Source organism: Lutra lutra, chromosome 4, assembly GCF_902655055.1.
Source record: "Lutra lutra chromosome 4, mLutLut1.2, whole genome shotgun sequence".
In the NCBI taxonomy this organism is placed as follows: Eukaryota; Metazoa; Chordata; class Mammalia; order Carnivora; family Mustelidae; genus Lutra; species Lutra lutra.
In genome coordinates, this window is record NC_062281.1 from 162,638,932 (window position 1) to 162,657,349 (window position 18,418).

The 18,418-nt window shown below is 51.6% G+C and overlaps 2 protein-coding genes and 4 non-coding genes across 7 annotated transcripts; 1 reads left to right on the forward strand and 5 right to left on the reverse strand.

Annotated features, from left to right (window-relative positions):
* The first annotated feature begins 4,562 nt into the window (after nucleotides 1-4,562).
* Nucleotides 4,563-8,978, forward strand: BEST4 (bestrophin 4). Of its 2 annotated transcripts, XM_047727367.1 has the most exons (10): nucleotides 4,563-4,608; nucleotides 4,918-5,220; nucleotides 5,308-5,402; nucleotides 5,954-6,187; nucleotides 6,376-6,530; nucleotides 6,956-7,033; nucleotides 7,317-7,502; nucleotides 7,626-7,706; nucleotides 7,810-7,964; nucleotides 8,113-8,978. In XM_047727367.1, exons 2-10 carry the CDS (start codon nucleotides 5,069-5,071, stop codon nucleotides 8,381-8,383), a joined length of 1,407 nt encoding a protein of 468 aa, XP_047583323.1. In that variant the 5' UTR covers nucleotides 4,563-4,608; nucleotides 4,918-5,068; the 3' UTR covers nucleotides 8,384-8,978. The 2 variants fall into 2 exon arrangements, with proteins under 2 accessions (XP_047583323.1, XP_047583322.1); XM_047727366.1 differs by lacking the exon at nucleotides 4,563-4,608 and having other exon boundaries at nucleotides 4,764-5,220.
* Nucleotides 8,979-11,780: 2,802 nt separating this feature from the next.
* On the reverse strand, nucleotides 11,781-14,547 carry RPS8 (ribosomal protein S8). The gene is made up of 6 exons (XM_047727368.1): nucleotides 14,441-14,547; nucleotides 13,926-14,032; nucleotides 13,347-13,446; nucleotides 12,772-12,947; nucleotides 12,406-12,535; nucleotides 11,781-11,939 (listed from the first exon to the last, which is right to left on the reverse strand). The coding sequence occupies exons 1-6, from the start codon at nucleotides 14,442-14,444 to the stop codon at nucleotides 11,830-11,832; spliced, it is 627 nt and encodes a 208-aa protein (XP_047583324.1). The 5' UTR covers nucleotides 14,445-14,547; the 3' UTR covers nucleotides 11,781-11,829.
* On the reverse strand, nucleotides 12,057-12,125 carry LOC125099551 (small nucleolar RNA SNORD38). The gene has a single exon (XR_007127262.1). It is a non-coding gene; the product is annotated as a small nucleolar RNA SNORD38 (small nucleolar RNA).
* Nucleotides 12,640-12,709, reverse strand: LOC125099552 (small nucleolar RNA SNORD38). The gene has a single exon (XR_007127263.1). It is a non-coding gene; the product is annotated as a small nucleolar RNA SNORD38 (small nucleolar RNA).
* On the reverse strand, nucleotides 13,528-13,631 carry LOC125099553 (small nucleolar RNA SNORD46). Its single transcript, XR_007127264.1, has one exon. It is a non-coding gene; the product is annotated as a small nucleolar RNA SNORD46 (small nucleolar RNA).
* Nucleotides 14,120-14,199, reverse strand: LOC125099544 (small nucleolar RNA SNORD55/SNORD39). The gene has a single exon (XR_007127256.1). It is a non-coding gene; the product is annotated as a small nucleolar RNA SNORD55/SNORD39 (small nucleolar RNA).
* Nucleotides 14,548-18,418: the final 3,871 nt, after the last annotated feature.

Genomic DNA, 18,418 nt, shown 5'->3' on the forward strand with positions numbered 1-18,418 from the left:
GGTTAACAAGAATTTTGAGTCCTCCTCCAGAAACTAGGACACTAGGAGGAGCTCCTCTTGAATGTTGTAGCTAAAGGGCAGGAAGTCTCCTCTGCCTCCTCCCTCAGTGAAACATATGCGACCATGAGTGGATCTTAGACCCTGCCACACACCAGGCATTGGACTAAGCATTTACGCTGTTGACTGCTCACAGTAGCCTTATTACATGGATGTGATTATTATTCCCACTTCACAGATGAAGAAACTGAGGCTCAAGGGGTTAAGCTGTTTGCGCAAGGTCACATACAGCTACAAAGGGGTAGAGTTAAATTCTGAACCCAAGATGTCTGACTCCACTATTCACTACTGCCTGACTTTTCTGGGGGTCACTGTTTCTCTTCCTTGCACCTGTCCTCCTTCTACACTGCTCCATGTCTCTATGTCCCTCTTATTAATGCTCTTTCTCCTCCCCTGCCCTAAGAATCTCACAGTCTGTGCCCAAGCTGAGGTTTTTCAGAGTTCTCTGGGTCTCCAGCCCCTAGAAGATTCTGTGAGGCTCTGCTGCCCCTAGTTGTGCACGTGTCCCACATTCCCTGCCCCCTTGGCAGCTCAGAATCAGAATTTCTCTCTCTCTCTCTTTTTAAGTCTTTCTTTCTTTCTTTCTTTCTTTCTTTCTTTCTTTCTTCCTTTCTTTCAGAGAGAGAGAGAGTGTGTGCACAAGCAAGGCGAGGGGAAGATGGAGAAGGAGAGAGAAACTCCAACAGATTCTGCGCTGAGCACAGAGCCCAATGCAGAGTGCCTGGGGGGCTCAGTCGATTAAGCATCGGACTCTTGATTTTGGCTCAGGTCGTGATCTCAGGGTCCTGGGATTGAGCTCCCATGTCGGGCTCCTGCCTCAGTGGGGGTTCTGAAGGAGATTCTCTCTCTCTCTTTCCCTCCACCCTTCCCCCTCTGAATTAAATAAATAAAATCTTAAAAAAAAAAAAAAGTCAGATGCTTAACCCATGGAGCTACCCAGGTGCCCCTCAGAATCTCTTGTCCGTTTCAGGTCACTGAGGTCAAGGGTGTCTTTCAAGAATGAGAGATGCCTTGGGGCGTCTGGCTGGCTCAGTCAGTAGAGCATGTGATTCTTAATCTCAGGGTTATGAGTTTGAGCCCCACATTAAAAAAAAAAAAAAAAAAGAATGACAGCGACTAAGGGTAGAACTTGGGAGGCGGCTGTTGGAATCAGCAGTAAGATCTTGGGTTTCTTCGGTGGGTGCAGAGGCCGAAGTCCTAAAGCCAAACCAGAGAGAGGCTAATAGCTACAGCAGGATTTCATACTCACCATGTGCTATTCTGAGCTTGATAAATATTAATGCATTTAATATTCCCAGAAACTCTATGAGAAAGTTATTATCCTCCCTATTTCTCCATGGAGAAATTAAACACAGAAATGTTAAACGTCTTACCCAAGGTCACTAAGTTAGTTCACAGTGTTCAGCTTGGAAAATCTGGGCAGCCTGGCTCAGCAGGGCTCCACTCTGGGCTGTGAGGAGGGGAGAGGGGTATGGGCCATTAGGACCTGGAGAGAGGGAGACGCAAGAACTAGAGGACAGGTAAAGGGTGGAGTAAATGATTTACAGGTGGAGTGGTTCCCTCTCCTGGACCATAAACCAAAGGGAACTGTCAGCCTCTGGGAAGGGAGATAAGGTGACTCAGGAGGGAAGGGCAGGGAGGGAACTGGGGACTGGGGACTCCCCTTCCTGGAGTGAGGCTTCAAGTCCTGTACCTTTATCCATGGCTCTGTGGGAAACTCAGCCCAGTGATCCAGAGTGTGGGTAACAGGCAGAAGGGTGAGGGCCACAGAAGCAGATGGGGGAGGGGGTGATGATTGAAAGGCAGCAGCCTGGGTTGTCCTCAAGGAAGCTCCCAGGATCTCAGGGCTTGAGCTCCTCTCAGCCCCAGGCCTGGGCCTCCTGGTACAAGACTCTTTAAGTGGTATGCAGCCCAGAGTGCTCTAGAAAAGCCACAGATCAGAGCTTGGGAAGAGTTGCATGGCTATGCTGGCCGAGCCCCCAGAGCTTGTATCTTGCCCTCCCCAGGAGAGAGGTCCTGGTCTTCCAGACCTCTGGGACACATGCACACGCATACACACACACACACACACACACACACACACACTCCAATTTTTTCCTCATATTGACATCTCCCCTGGTTCATCTGGGGCCCAGAAAGAATATGACTCTTCTGGCCATGAGTAGTTTTCCAGAACTTGCTCATCTAGGAGGTTTCTCAGAAAAAAAAGGGGGGGGGGGCAGCTGTCTTTCAGGTGGAAAGGGGAAAAAATAAAAAAGAAAAGAAAGGAAAAGTAAAGTAAAGTAAAGCCTGCCTGGGCACAAGTCCTCCCCGGCTCTATTGACATGAGTCAGATACCATCCTGTCCTCAAGGGCCGCATGGGCTGGAAGGGAGCTGAGCCCTGCAGACAGGTCACTGAGCACTGTGATTTGTTGTGAGAGAGGAAACCTGGAGGGCTTCGGGGAGGGACCAGGGGGAAGAGCATGGAAAGCTTCCCTGAGGGCACTCTGAGCTGGACCTTGCAGGAGCAGTGAGAAGGAGCTAAGCCAGAGGCAGGTGATGGCAGCAGGGGTGGGAACATCTCAGAAGGCCTTACCCTGCTGAAAAGCCTGGACCTGGCACTGTTTGGCTTGGGGATAGGCCGGCAAGGCTTCAGGGGAGAGGTCTCTGCCTCTTTATCTCTGAAGGATTGCCTGGTTCAGGGACACAGCAGAGGACTAGGAGGTGGAAACCAGAGGGAACAGACTTGGCTCTTCATGGTAAGAGCAGTGAGGGCTAAATGCCCACAGGGCTCCAGGCTCAGGAGACTGTTTCTTTGAATAATCCCAACTGCCCTGGGTGGCAGGTATTATTGATCTTGCTTTGTAGAGGAGGAAAACTGAGGTTCAGAGAGACAAAGTAACTCATACAAGGCTGCAGAGAGAGCTAGAAGTCAAACCCAGGTTTGTCTGATTCCCAAGCTTGTGCTCCTACCACCTCTCCATGTTTCCTCTCTCTATGAAACACTTGGAGGGGAGAAATCAGATCACAGTGTGGGGGAAGGACCCAAATAGGTCAGAAGTGGGACCAGCCCTCCTGGGTGATCTCAGTATCAGGTGGGTAATTGAGCTGGTGCCTCAACTATTATTTCCTCTGTTAGACTGAGGAGGAAATTGAGGCCTAGAAGTAGAAATGGCCACTCAGGATGCCAGATACCCTTAGGAGTCAAGATGCTGGACACAGGGCTGAGGGAGGTCTGCATCCTTAGGCCCAAGTCCCAGACCTGTGGCCTTGTCAACCCTGTGGAATACAGATGGGGAACTGTCAGGCCGAGCTCCCCAGAGCCTGGGCCAGAAGCCTAGCAGGGTGGCCAGTGCACAGGACCCTGGTCCCAGGGCTCAAGCCCTTGTTTAGGCCCAATTGCACCACTTCCAGCCTTTGGAGTTGTGAAACTGAATAAAGGAAACCTCATTTAAAAAAATAGAGTCCATGGGGCACCTGGGTGGCTCAGTGGGTTAAGCCTCTGCCTTCAGCTTGGGTCATGATCTCAGGGTCCTGGGATTGAGCCCCGCATCAGGCTCTCTGCTCAGCGGGGAGACTGCTTCACCCCCCTTCCCTCTGCCTCTCTGCCTACTTGTGATCTCTGTCAAATAAATAAATAAAATCTTAAAAAAATAGAGTCTGGTCACCAGAGTGGGGGGAGTCTCACACCCCACCAATTTGTCCTCAATTGCAGACCCCAACAGCAAGAAGCATATCTTGCATTTTCCACCTGGAAAGGACCTACTTCACTACCCCTGCAAGAGGGAGAAAGACTTTTTCCTTGCATAGCAAGAGCCCAGCCAATGAGAAGTTGCCACAACTCAGCCAATGAGAAAACATCACCAACCTCTTGTGGACTTTTGCCCAAAGTAGCCCCTCTCAACTTCCCTTTTTTCTCTATATAATAACTTTCCTCTCTTTTGTTCTCAGGATTCGCCTATGGTTTGCTGTATCTTGCATATCCTGAATTGCATTCTTCTGTTTTTGAACAAGTCCATTTTGCTGGTAAAATGACTGGCTATTTTGTTTTCAGTCTCAACCAAGTCCATCAACTCAGGTTTTGAATCCTACCTCCAATGACCCTGAACAAGTTATTTACCTCTTGGAGCCTCATGTGTAAATGGGGTTGGGGTGAGGATTGCAGGAGACGCTGATCTAGCAGGGCCTTTGGCACCTCGCCCGTCGGTCAGTGCTCTGTGATCAGCGGCTGTGATGATTATAACAATTTATCATCATGCATCTATCTGCCTTCTCACCTGGAGCGTGGGACAGTAATCCCTGTCATCTTGGTTTCAAGGACATGGTGTCATCTGTGTGAGACGTAGGGCCAGTGCAGATGGCCCTTTTGCCACCCCAAGGCCAGCCCAGCCCTGCAGTGGGTAGGGAGACACATCTAGTTCCCAGGGCCAGGGGAAGCTGGGTGACAGCCTCAATCCATCAATGATAACCTCAGTCCGGCTAAGCTTTATGGGCCCAGCAGATATTTAAATATGGGTGGTGTGTGGCCATCCCAGTTCTCCGTGCCCAACACAGGCCACTGCCCAGAGCAGGTAGGCCAGTGTGGAGTGGGAAGTGGCATTTCCCGGGGCCTTGGGAGACCAGCTGTCAGGAAGACCCCTGAGGATAGTTTTGGGTCTGGGCTGGAGATGGATCTCCTGTCCTCAGGAGTTTGTGACCTGGTTCCTTCCGGCCCTTCGAGTGGAAGAGGAACTCGGGGAAGCTTCTTGCAAGAGAAATTATAGATCTCAGCTCCCCTGGGCCCGTTCCATCCTGGCTTGACCCATGTACCCCTGAGCTCTGGAGGGGATGGGGGTGCTTTTGTCTGCTCTGAAGCTTCTTCCCCTTGTCTACTGACATAGGATGAAGACTGGGTGTGCGTGACCTGAGCTGAAGGGAGGGTGCCTGGGGAACTAAGCTTGTTGAGAAGAAGGCAAGCTACGGACGTTTGCAGGGAAAGAGGGACAGCTCTAGGGGCAGCTCTTGTGACCTCCTACCCAGGCCCCCAGCACCATGACGGTCTCATACACCCTCAAAGTGGCAGAGGCTCGCTTTGGAGGCTTCTCCAGCTTGCTTCTCCGCTGGAGGGGAAGCATCTACAAGCTCCTTTACAAAGAGTTCCTCCTCTTCATCGCCCTCTACGCTCTGCTCAGCATCACCTACCGGTGAGGGGGAGGTCTCAGGGCTGGCAGGGGGGGAGTACTCATCTGCCCACGCCCCTCTAACCCAGGCTTACACTTGACCTTCTCCAGGCTGCTGCTGACTCAGGAGCAGAGGCACGTGTATGCTCAGGTGGCCCGATACTGTAATCGTTCTGCAGATCTCATTCCCTTATCCTTTGTACTGGGTAAGTTTCCCTCGAATTCTCCTGGGTATCCTTCTGACCATCTTCCTGAACTTCAGGTTCAGTTGATAGTTCAGAGGATCAGAATTACCCCCAGCAGCACAGCCTGGAGGTCAGCAGGCAAGGGAGTTGTGTTCTGGGTCCAGGATTTCCAGAGGGCTACACCCTGCCTGTCACCTGCGGGACCCTCACTCCACCTGGGACAAGCCATGGGCTGGCTTCAAAATCCCACTCTGGGTACTAGAGGGGACACCCCCTTCCCACCTTCATGAGAAGCAGGGCTCAGAGTTAACCGTTCCTTGACCGCTTCTCCGCAGAAGGAGGTTTGCCCTCCTCCCTCCTCCAAACCTGGCTTAGCAAGGTAGAGGCTTTAGGAAGAGGTGTTCCCCTTGACAGCGAGGCAGGGCACTGAAGCCCAATGTGTCCTTCTCCTTGCTTTGGTTCAGCCTGGCCTGGGCCAGGTGCTCTGGCTGGGGAGGTTGGGGGCAGGGCACGCTGACTCCCCGGCCCTCCATCCTCCCTTCCCATCCGCACTCGCATGGCGGCCAATCAAGGTTTCTACGTGACCCTGGTGGTGAACCGCTGGTGGGCCCAGTACACGAGCATCCCGCTGCCGGACCAGCTGATGTGCGTCATCTCGGCCAGCGTGCACGGCGTAGACCAGCGCGGCCGCCTGCTGCGCCGCACCCTCATTCGCTACGCCAACCTGGCGTCCGTGCTGGTGCTGCGCTCGGTCAGCACGCGCGTTCTCAAACGCTTCCCCACCATGGAGCACGTGGTGGACGCTGGTGCGAACAGGTGTCCTCGGGGGCTTTCGGGTTGGGAGGGTTTGGGGGGTTGGGGGGGGCGGCTCCGGGGGCCAGGACCTGAACACGGGCCTCCTAGGAGGGGTGGGGGTGGGTCTGAGCCCCAGGGGGCGAGTCCTAGGGGCGGGGGAGGTGTCTGTGCCCCGCCCCCCCTCACTGTATCGCCTCAGGTTTCATGTCCCAGGAAGAGAGGAAGAAGTTTGAGAGCCTGAAATCCGATTTCAACAAGTACTGGATCCCTTGCGTCTGGTTTACCAACCTGGCGGCCCAGGCCCGGAGGGATGGGCGAATCCGTGATGACATTGCTCTCTGTCTGCTCCTGGAAGTGAGTCGGCTCCAGACCAGGCCTGTCTATCCTCCCTGGCTTTGCAAACTGGAATAATGGCAGATGGTGCCAACTGCCCATGGCACACGGTGGGAAGCACTGTACATACATTAACTCATTCGGCCTTCACAACAGCCCTTGGGACATCATAACCATCCCTCTTTCACGGGTGAGAAAACTGAGTCACAGAGTGAGTGGCAAGAAACTTGCCCGAGTCACTAGTTAGCGGAGCTGGGACTCAGACATGCTGCTTCCCCAGTCTGTGCTTGCAACTACTTTGCTAAACTGCTTCCCATCACGGCCCCGCTCCCCCACATAAGACCCCTGACAGCAGAATAGGCCTCCGTTTGTGCTGGCCTTCCCTGTTCTTTCCCCATTCTTCCCTCCTTTCCTCCGCTGACGTCGGCTTCCTGCCTTTCCCGTAGGAGCTGAACAAGTACCGGGCCAAGTGCAGCATGCTCTTCCACTATGACTGGATCAGCATCCCTCTCGTCTACACCCAAGTAACTGCCTCCCCTCCCCAGCCCCAGTGCCTACTGCATGTCCAGTGCTGTGTGTGACACTGACAATTAGAGACCGTACCTGCTCTGGGGCAGTTCAGCCCAGCGAGACACTGAGCAACCAAGGGCTCATCTTCCAAGCATCGCCCGGCCCTGCTAAGACGCTCCCATCCCTTCGGAGGCTGCCACACCATGCTACACGTTTTATTTCCTCGTCAGATTCCCTACTGGGCCTTAGGTTCGGGGAGGGCGTTTCTCCCTGACTCAGCCAGGCTTTCTTCTCCAGGTGGTGACCATAGCAGTATACTCCTTCTTCGGCCTCTCCCTGGTTGGCCGCCAGTTCCTGGAGCCCGAGGCGGGGCCGGCCAAACCTCGGGAGCCTTTAGAGGCAGCGTCCACCCTGGGGGACCTGGACATGTACGTGCCTCTCACCACGCTGCTGCAGTTCTTCTTCTATGCCGGCTGGCTCAAGGTGGGCACGGAGGCTCGCTCGACTGGCTTGCTCTGTAGCGACGTGAGCCCAGGAACCCCACCTCACCTTTGGGGACAGAGAATGGGGCTCTGAGCCCAGAAAACACTGTCTTATGACTTGTAGGTGGCCGAACAGATTATCAACCCCTTCGGTGAGGATGATGACGACTTTGAGACCAACCAGCTCATAGACCGCAACTTGCAGGTACGCAAGGGCTGGGGGCAGCTGCCTGTGCTCCCCTCCTTGCCAGCTCTCCGCCTGGGTGTGGAGAGGACAGGGGATCCTTACGACTTGATGCCTGCCCCAGGTGTCTCTGTTATCCGTGGACGACATGTACCAGAACCTGCCTCCCGCCGAGAAAGACCTGTACTGGGACGAAGACTCCGCGCAGCCACCCTACACGGTGGCCACCGCGGCCGAGGCTCTGAGGCCTTCTTTCCTGGGCTCCACCTTTAACCTTCGGTAAGTGGCCCACACTGGTGGTGGATGTAGGACTTGACCCGGGTGGTGGGCCCCCAGGTCCTCACCACCCTGCTCCCAGCCTTCTTGGGAGATCCAGTCCCGGGGCGGCCCCACGCCAGGCTCGCTCAGCCCATCCTCCTGCCCGCAGCATGAGCGATGACCCCGAGCAGAACATGAAGGTGGAAGCATCCCCAGCAGCTGCTCGGCCACTGCCCGCCCAGACCCCACTACTCGGCCACTTTCTGGGTGCAGGAGCACCCTCCCCTGCCATCAGCCTTAGGACATTTGGTCGCATGCGAGGAGCCCCCAGGACCCCGCATCTGCTGCGCTTCCGAGCAGAGGAGAGTGGTGAACCCGAAGCCACAGACCGCATTGAGGAGGCATCGGTGGGATCAGAGGACGAGACCAGGGAGCCCTGATCAGAGGCTTTCTGGCCCAGTGCCGTTCTGCCCACCTCCCCTCACTTCCCAACACCCTGCTGACCTCTAGCGCTATTAGAGCACTTGCTATGTGTCCTGAGCTGGGGAATTTAGGGACAGACCCTGAAAGGGGAAGATGGTCGGGCCAGCACCAGGGTTGGGAATGTGTCCATTTTGGTGGGAGAATGTAGGATGGTTTGCTTGGGGAAGGTGAGGCTAGGATATATGGGCAAGGCCTAGAGGACAAGAACCCAGATGCACTGTTAATTTTCTGCTCAATAGGTTGTGGGGCCCGTTCTCAAACCTGAGGAGTATCAGTGGCACCGAAGGGCCTGCTCAGTATATTTCCTTGTGCCACTCCCAGAATTTGATTAGCTCTGGGATGTAACTCAAGAATTTGCATTTCTAGTAAGTTCCCAGGTGATGGTGCTGCTGATGGTCCAGGCATCACAATTTGAGTCCCATATGAAAAGACGTTGAGGATATACCTTATCCTGATCTTACTCTGAAGAGGCATCAGAGTATGTGTGCTGGGGGACTTTTGCTTTACCTGTAATATTCTTTTTATTTACAATGAGAATATAATCAGTTATTACTTGTGCAATTACAGTTGTTTAAATTGGCCTGCTGGAAGATGGGATAAAGGTAACATGGTAAGGGCTTGGGAATATGATCAAACCCAGACATGGAGGCAGCTGGACCCAGACCCAGCCCAGCCCATGGGTGGTTGGACTTCAGAGCGCCACTCCCTTCTGTTCCCACCAGCCCAACAGGAGGAAGCGTGATTTAAGGGGTGAAAGCTGTGGGTTCTTCTGTGGTGGGCTTGCAGTGCTGGCGGGGGGGGGGGGGGGGCGGCGGCGGAGACCATCCTAATGGGAGCATAGATTGGAGTTGACTGAACTGAGCTCCACTCTGCAAGTTCAGCCTCCGCTAAAGAAACTGGTGACTGCCAGAACCGAATCTTAGGGTCAAAGGATGACAGAACTCAGAAGAAACAAGAGTACGTGTAGTAAGGTTGAGTGCAGTCTCTGACATCTGGGGCTGGCTTTGCTACTTTCCTACTGGGCAACCATGGGTTACAGAGTACCTAAACATAGGTCTCCAAGTTTTGTTTTTCAAATGCTTTTTTATTTGACAGAAAGAGCACAAGCAGGCAGAGCGGCAGGTGGGGGGGGGCAGGCTCCCTGCTCAGCAGAGAGCCTGATGTGAGGCTCTATCCTAGGACCCTGAGACTGACCTGAGCTGAAGGCAGAGGCTTAACCCACTGAGCCACCCAGGCACCCACATAGGTCTCCAAGTGCTTGTGGAGACAAAAGCACCCCAAGATAGCCATTTCCATAGAGGTTTTTCTCACAGGGTTAATGGGAGTTTGCCTTGCTTCAGGGAAAGAACGGTCAGCTGAAGGCTTCAGGAATGAATAGGGGATGAATCCAGGACTCTCTTTTTATTTGAGAGTGTGATAGAGAACACGAGAAGGATCGGTCAGAGGAAGACGCAGACTCCCTGCTGAGCAGGGAGCTCAACCTGGGACTCAATCCCAGGACTCCAGGATCATGACCTGAGCTGAAGGCAGGCACCCAACCAACTGGGCCATCCAAGTGCCCCGAATGAATCCAAGACTCTTTAAACACACTGCTTCTAGTCACAGATTAGAGGTAGGATTGAAAGGGAGGTATAATCTTGTAGAGCTCAAATGGGGAAATAAAGGCAAAGTGTCTAATCTGACTTTGCTACTCCTGACCAATACTGTAAACAGTTAACTAAAATGATGGTGCTGCCATCAATAACCACTGGATGGAAAGGTGGGGCACAAGCCTCCCAGAGCCCATGGTAAGGTTTTAGAAGATTGGGTTGCTTTTGGTGTGTTCTTAAGTTTTTGTACTAAGAAGTGGGGGGAGGGTCATCTCCTAGTTCGTCTTTCCCTACTATCTATCCACAGAACTGTGATTCAGCCAAGCTAATGAACCAATTTGGATTTTCACTTCTTTGGCTCTTAAGTTATACTTGCACTTCCCATCAACTTTAACTTTGGATAAAATCTTAAGTTTGTTTTTTTTTTAATTAATTTAGCACACTTGAATACCTCTTATGTTGCCATGCACTTCCAGGTACTGGAGACAGCAGAAAACAAACGTACTTGTTCCTCTGGCATTCTATTCTAATTGGACAACAAAGAAAATGAGCAAAATTTATGCCCAACTAAGGGATAAGGAGAAAAAGTAGGGACAACAGATTAATAGCATGGAAGGAACTATAATTTAAAATTATCAGGGAGGAACTCACTAAGGCTAAGACCTGGAAAATAAGGCACGTGCTATGTGAAGGAAAATGTTCCCAACAAATGGACTAAGAAGCAAACATGTGCTCTAAGGCCAGGATGATTAGCACGGTAGAAAAAGGGACCAGGTCACGGTGGGTTCCATAGCATTTGGGAAGGCTTCTGAGATGGGAAGCTGTCAGAAACCTATTGATTCCGATTTCTAGGACTATGTTGGGACAACAGAAGTATTCAGTGCTACTTGCTAAAGAGTGACCAGAAGACAGAGCCAGAGTGTTAAAAGGTTAAACCAATAAGATTTGGTGACATAGGATGTTAGGAGTATAGTGGTCAGAATGATCCAAGATTTTGATTTAAGCAGCTGCATAAAGGCAACGATTTGCTATTATTAAATAGCTGAGAAACTATTTGAAAAGGGAAGGCAGAGGAATGTTACCAGTTTTTCCCATGTTCACCTTTGAGTCCAATCAGGATATTCAAATGCAGGTTTTAAGTAGGTTTGGGTTAAAGTTAAGAAAATGCAGCACAAACTACATTTAATACCAACAGCAGACAATGTAGCCAAGCTGAAGACAAAGAGTTGACCCTTACAGATTTAGCAATGCAGAAATCACTGGTTATCTTGCACACCTGAGTTGTGAAGTGGGGGGGGGGGAATTAAGGTTCAAGAGAAAATTAACTTCAGAAAGACATTCAAAAGCTGACAGGATAAACATGGAAATGTATACAACTTGCTCTCTACAATACCAAAAAAATTTGGAACACAATTTCAAGGTTTCTAGGCCATCCACGAACCCAGGCTGAAAATTTCAAGCTAAAACCTTAAAACCAAGTTTCACAAAGGAAAACAGTAGAAGCTCCCTCAAAGAGCCAAGTTCAGAGAGGCAGCATGGCTTCAGGTTCCAATCATGGTCCAATCAACATCCTACTAATACTGGGAGCCCAGGGCTGGGATACCTCCCGAATATGGTCTCTGGTCGCCTGAGCACCACATCCCTGTTCCCACTGAACACTAGCCTCTGGGGTGAGAAACGTTCCCCCGGCTATAAAGGCATAGACCCACATCTAGGACTGGCCTTCAGGGAGAGCGTGCTGAGCAACTGGATATTCACACGTAACTCTGAACAGGACAATAAACACCTTTATTACATGACCGAAGGTGGAAGATTTATTTGCCTTTCCGGGCTTTGATTTTCCTCAGATAGAACTCTAGCTCCTTGCCCTCTAGGACGTAGCCATCTGCTCGGCCACACTGGCCTGGTCGTGAAGCGATGCATGCTGCAAGAGAGTATGTGTTCATCAGCAAAATGACAGTGGGTCCCTACCCAAACCTAGGTGTCTCCTTAAAAGTCCATGTTGGTTCAGTTATGGTGGGGGCAGGCTTGAAGCCCAGTGTCTCCTCAGATACACTTTATCGTCACTTAAAGTCAGTAGCAGAACTGGACAAAGTTTTCATCACTGAGACAGCCCCCTCAGCCCACACACAGACTTCTCAAAATACTTCTGGAAGTTAGAGGCAGAGGCCAACCTCAGGCCTACGGGCTCCTGCTCACTACTTCCCACTCCAGCCTCACACATGGGATGACCCCATGTCCTGATTTGTGCTTATACACGGTTATCATTCAACTCTCCCAGTGAAGCCTTACCACACAGCTGGCAGTTAAGAGAACAAGAGGCAAGAATAAAATGCAGAGGGCACACTGTATCTTGTGACCCAATCTCCCAATGCAAAGAGCCATCTTACCAAGAAGCTTGCCCTGCTGGAATTGCTCCTCCAGAAGACTGCTGATTTTGGCATTCTTTTTCCTTTCATCATACTTCTTCTGAATTTTCTTTGATCGTTTTTTGTTTAAAATCTCTTCCTCCTCGGGCGTCTGAATAAAGCAAATACATGGGTTAGCTGGGGCTCCCCTGGCCCTGGCTCAGGGAAGAAATGTCCCCACAGCCTTGGGCCCCATACATCCCACTCCCTGCTGCCTTCCTCAGCACTTAAGGCTTTCATCTATTTCCCTTCAGTAGCAGAACTGGACACAGTTTTCATCATAAGAAGGCTGGAATAAGGCTGGCCTCGCTCCCCCCACAGGGACATTGGCTCCCCTAAAACACGCACCAGCTTGGCCCCCTTCTTGCGGCCCAGGGGCAGTGCATAGTGGGACTCGTACCACTGTCGGTACGGTGTGCTGTCAATGAGCACAATACAGTTCTTCACCAGGGTCTTGGTGCGGACCAGTTCGTTGTTGGATGCATTGTAGACAACGTCAATAATCCTCGTTTTGCGCGTACAACCTGCTCACAGAAGAATTTCAGAATCAAGTCCTGTAAACCAGAAGCCAACTGTCCCTGCTGTCCCCTACCAGCACACCCTCCCCCAGGTGCCCAAGGAGAAGCAAGGGAACTCTAGGCTGTTACCCAGCTACGGGGTGTCAGCTCAACTTCCACAAAGCTACCTTTCCAGAGATGACTGGCAACCACTCATCAGACTCAGCCCCAATCCCTGAAGCTATAGGAAAGGAATGAGACAAAACAGGATGGAGAGAATTCTCCATCTACCATAACCTTAACAGCTTTCAAAGAGAAACTTCGGTATCTTGGTGGAGGCCACAGACTTCCTGTTAAAGGCACTTACTGAAGCTTAGAAAGATTTAGGTGTGGAGTTCCCACCCCCTCTTGGAGAGCCTCACTCACACTCAGAGCCCCAGGAGAAGTTCCCCACGTCTAGCCTCAAGGCACGGTACTTCTTATTGCCTCCCCGGACTCGGACTGTGTGTATGCGGCGGGGGCCGATCTGGAAAACATAGAGGCGGGAACTAGGTTATCCAGGAGAGCAAGACAGGAGAAGGGACAGAACCTGGGCTGGACGGAGGCAACACAGTCAGTGTAACTATGACAAGTCCTAACATTGGCAAGTGGCACGCAAGCGGCCAAGACGGCCACAACCACACCTAAGGATACTTTTTCATCACTCCAGTTACCTCCAAGAAGAAAAACCTGATTCCAAAAGGGAAAATTAAGTCTCTATGCAACAAAAAAAATACCAGGTTTCTGAATATCTTTCGAGAAGCCCACTCCCTCCAGGCCTCCTTGAAGGCCTGATACCCAACATCTGACTCCATACCACCTCTTTAGTCCTAAAACCAACGCGTCCAGACGGAGGCCGCCCAGTCCCCGGGACAAATCAGAGAGCCCTAAGACGACTCCACCACACGCACGACCAGACCACGCTGGAGACCAGGTGCGGGGAGAGGCGAGGGCCCCCGCACGCACCTTGGTGTTGGCAGCGGGGCGTCCCAGCTCATACTTCCGCTTCTTGTGGTAGGGCTTTCTCTTGCCCCCGGTCTTGCGGCGCTTGTGCCAGTTGTCCCGAGAGATTCCTACATATGGGAGCAGGGAGCGGAAGCTTTAGCCACGGGGGCTCGGGCCGGCACCTCGCGAGGCCCAGACCCCCGCGCCGGGCGGGCCGCACGCTCAGCTCTCCAAGGTTGGCTTCCCCACCGCGCACTCGGGAGTTTGCAGCATTACCAAGGTGTCATCATCCACATGCGGCCCAGACCGGGCTCTTTCCCGCGGCAGCCATGTTGGCGGCGCCCGCAGCACCAAGCCCCTGCAGCCACTGCAGCCACCGCAGCGAGCCTCGGCGGCTAGAATCCGAGCACCACCTTCCTCGGGGATGCTCAGGGCCAGGGGTCGGGGCGCCCGAACTCCCGACTTGGCTGCGAGGCAGGATGGCACTGGATAGAGCTCATCCCTCTTCCCAGGCCCCAACACAGAGCGACACTCACCCATCACTCCCGGCGCTGGCTGCGAAAGAGAAAACGCAAAGCCTCACGGTCCGGTTTGTAAAACGCTGTCCCGCCCCTTTAACGTGTTTCCGGGCGCCGCGGCGAGGAGCCTGGCGACGGAGCGCGACGTTCCTTAAGTTTCTGCGACCGCGTCCCGGGAGGTTCACGCTCTGAATCCCGAGGGAGGGCGACCGGCGGTGGGAATGGCTGTGCTAGAGCTTGAGGGCTTTAGGGTACACCCGAGGGGGCAGTCGCCTGCTTGTTTTGATTTGAAAAGACTCGCTTTCGAGCTGGGCGCGGCTGCTTTGGGAAAGGGTGGAAAGAAGTAGGGATGGAAGGGAGCGGTGGACTTGGGTTTTGTTTTGAAGAGTTTGATGATAGATTGGACGTGGGGGCTTAGGAAAAGGGAGGCGTGTCAAGGATTCCTCATTCCTCACTAGATCGTTTGGAATGACAGGCGACTGGTCATGTCTGGTCACCCTTATAGAAGATCTTGGACAGAAGATGTTACTTTGGGACTTGTCTCTGTACAAATGGTAATTAACGTCACCAGAATGAAGGAACCTAGGGAGAGAGCATAAAGCAAATTTTCTTGCAAAATGTACTAAGTAACTGTTTTAGGTTTTGTGGGATATAGAGTCTGTCACAACTGCTCAACTTTGCTGTTGTAGTGTGAGAGCAGCCCTGGACAATATAGTTAATGATTGTGTGTGGCAGCGTTCCCTTAAAACGTGGGGTACAGGGGGCACCTGGGTGGCTCAGTGGGTTAAGGCCTCTGCCTTCCGCCTAGGTCATGATCCCAGGGTCGTGGGATCGAGCCCCGCATCGCATCGGGCTCTCTGCTCAGCGGGGAGCCTGCTTCCTCCTCTCTCTCTGCCTGCCTCTCTGCCTACTTGTGATCTCTGTCAAGTAAATAAATAAAATCTTAAAAAAAAAAAAAACTTGGGGTACAGGTATTCACCTTTCATGTGGTATTATGCTTTTGATTTTTTCCAAACATTTAAAAATATAACCATTCTTGGCGCATGGGCCCAATCAGCATACAGTGGTGTGCCATCCCCGACCATAAATACAGTAAGATGTTCTAGGTCCAAGGCTTGAGGAATGTGAACTTTGAAGGCCAGGTAGAGAAAAACTGGCAGAGGGGAGGAGGAGCAATTGAGTGACAGGAGGGAAGTCAGCACAGAACGGCATGGTCTGATGCTACTCTGAAGGCTAGTTAAAACGAGGACTAAGGGGCACCTGGGTGGCTCAGTGGTTTAAGCCTCTGCCTTTGGCTCAGGTCATGATCCCGGGGTCCTGGGATCGAGCCCCGCATCGGGCTCTCTGTTCAGCAGAGAGCCTGCTTCCCTTCCTCTCTCTCTGCCTGCCTCTCTGCCTGCTTGTGATCTCTCTCTGTCAAATAAATAAATGAAAATCTTTAAAAAAAAAAAAAACGAGGACTAAAAAGTGACTTTCGGATTTAGTAACTCGAAAATCTTTGGTGATATTGGCAAAAGCAGTTTCTGTGTGTGGGAGTGGGCAAAACTTAAAGTGGAATGGGAAGTTTTATTTATTTTTTTGAAAAGATCTTGTTTATCTGTGGCGCTAGCCCCGCCACCCAGGAGACAAAGCGCCACCGCTGCCGCCGCCACCCAGCGGGTCCCGGGCCATGGCCGGGCCGCCCCGGGGCCCCGCGCCTCCCGTCCCGCCGCTGCCGCCACCTCCCTAGGCTGCACGGCGAGGTATCTGAGCATCAACTACATGCCAGGCACTGGAATTCAGGCAGGAAACCCCTGCCCTCCCAGAGTAGGCAGAGACGACTCAGATGTGGAAAAGGAGGCCCAGAGAAGCTTAAAGGTTGCCCGGCTCACACGACCCGAACACTACAGAGCTGACATCTGAACCCAGAGAAGAGCAAGCCGACACCACACTGGGCAGAGGGCAGGGAGGCAAGTGGTGGCCTGAGAGGAAGCCTTCCTTGACTGCTCCGGCAAGTTAGATGAGGTGGATTCAGTTGGGAGCAGTCGTTCCCCTCTGCTCTGGGTCAGGTTGCCTGGTTTGGCAGATGCTCCCAAGAGAGTCACCAGCCATACCTCATTCCTCCAGGCCCTGAGTAAGGCACCACCCAGGCTGGGGAATAAACGTTCATTGAGTACCTTCTGCAATCCAGGAAAAAAAAAAAAAAAAAAAAAGATCTTGTTTATCTGTTGGCATAAGTAGCGGGGAGAAGCAGAGGGAAAGGGAGAAGCAGACTCCCCGCTGACCGGGGAGCTGGATGCTGGCCTCGGTCCCAGGACCCTGAGATCATGATCTGAGCTGAAGGCAGACGCTTAACCAATTGAACCACCCAGGCGTCCCTGGAATGGGAAGTTTTTTAATTCATTAATTAATTTAAAATTTTTAAAGATTTTTTTTTTTTATTTGGTAGAGCGAGAGAACACAAGCCAGCAGAGCAGCAGAGGGCGAGGGAGAAGCAGGCTCCCCACTAAGCAGGGAGCCCGATGTGGGGCTCGATCCTTAGACCCCAAGACCATGACCCAAGCCAAAGGCTCAACCAGCTGAGCCACCCAGGCACCCAGTCACTCAACCAACTGTGCACCAGGCACCCTGGGAAGTCACCAGTGCACCCAGACACCCAGTCGCTCAACCAATTGAGCCACCCAGGCACCCTGGGAAGTTTTGTGTGTGTGTGTGTTTTTTTTTTTTTTTAAAGGACAGTATATGTAGATAATACTCTCAAGAAGTATTTTAAAGGGAAGGAGAGAAGGATGCCTGGCTGGCTCAGCTGAAGGAGACTGTGGCTTTTCATTTTGGGGGTCCTCAGTTCAGAGATTACTTTGAGTGCAGAGATTAAACATTTTAAAAAATAAAATAGGGGCGCCTGGCTGGCTCTATTAGTAGAACATGCAGATCTTGATCTTGGGGGTTATAAACTCAAGCCCCATGGTGTGGGGAGAGATTACTTAAAAATCTTTAAAGAAGAAAAAAAAAAAAAAAAGCGGGGGGAGACAATTAGGCTGCTGGAGGGAAACAGATCATAGGGTAGTACTGAAAGGAGTAAACTGCCTAAGCCCTTTCACAGTCTGCTCCAAATCCTATCTCCTCCCTTTGAAGGGACTCTCAACATTAGCCTTTCTTCTGTATCTTCAACCTTCCACTGGCTTCCTACCACATTCGGAATAAAGTCTAAATTCCTTGCTGGGCTGAGGAGTATCAGACTTCTGCTTATCTCTTGCTTTGTCAATGTGACTCCTACTATCTATCTCCCTCCCTCAGCTCCCGGGCACTTTGACCTTGCTGTGACTCCTACTATCTATCTATCTACTATCTATCTCCCTCCCTCCCTCAGCTCCCGGGCTTAGACCTTGCTGTTCTTGCCTCAGGCCCAGGTGCTTTGCCAGAAAATGCTGTTCTCTAAGTCTTAGCTTGGCTCCTGCTTTCACTTCGTTTCTGCTCAAAATCTCACCTGTACATACATACACACCCTGGGAGGCCTTTTCTGAGCCTACTTCCTAAAGTGGCAACACTTGGGGTGCCTGGCAGGCTCAGTCTGTAGAGCATGTGACTCTTGATCTCCAGGCTGTGAGTTCAAGCCCCACACAGGAGGTAGAGTTTACTTAAAAAACAAACAAAACTCTCTAAAGTAGCAATACTTACCTTCCCTTACTTAATATTAACATTGTTTTTACATACTCATTATCTGCCTTCCCCACTAAAATATAATAAACATGAGAGTAGAAACTCTGTTGCTTACTACTGTGTTTCCAACACCTAGAATAAGGCCTGGCATTTAGTAAGCACTCAATAAATGGCACTCAAATATTTTGAACAAATTATTGTTCTACTTACCAAATTTTATTCAGTGGGTTTTCCCAGTAGATTGTGAGATTTTTGAGTATAGTGCAGGGAATTTTTTTTTCTTTTTAGATTTTATTTGTATGTCAGCGCGCACAGCAGGGGGAGAGTGGCAGGCAGAGGGAGAAGCAGGCTTCCTGC

Excerpts from the sequence above, each read along its gene's own strand:
- BEST4 (XM_047727367.1), top strand. The coding sequence starts at position 5,069 with ATGACGGTCTCATACACCCTCAAAGTGGCAGAGGCTCGCTTTGGAGGC. Across the intron at positions 7,503-7,625 it reads TCTATGCCGGCTGGCTCAAG|GTGGCCGAACAGATTATCAA; the intron begins GTGGGCACGGAG and ends TATGACTTGTAG. Across the intron at positions 7,965-8,112 it reads GGCTCCACCTTTAACCTTCG|CATGAGCGATGACCCCGAGC; the intron begins GTAAGTGGCCCA and ends TCCTGCCCGCAG.
- RPS8 (XM_047727368.1), bottom strand. Across the intron at positions 13,447-13,925 it reads GCCCCGCTGCCAACACCAAG|ATCGGCCCCCGCCGCATACA; the intron begins GTGCGTGCGGGG and ends TATGTTTTCCAG. Across the intron at positions 12,948-13,346 it reads CTTCTCCTGGGGCTCTGAGT|GTTGTACGCGCAAAACGAGG; the intron begins GTGAGTGAGGCT and ends TTCTGTGAGCAG.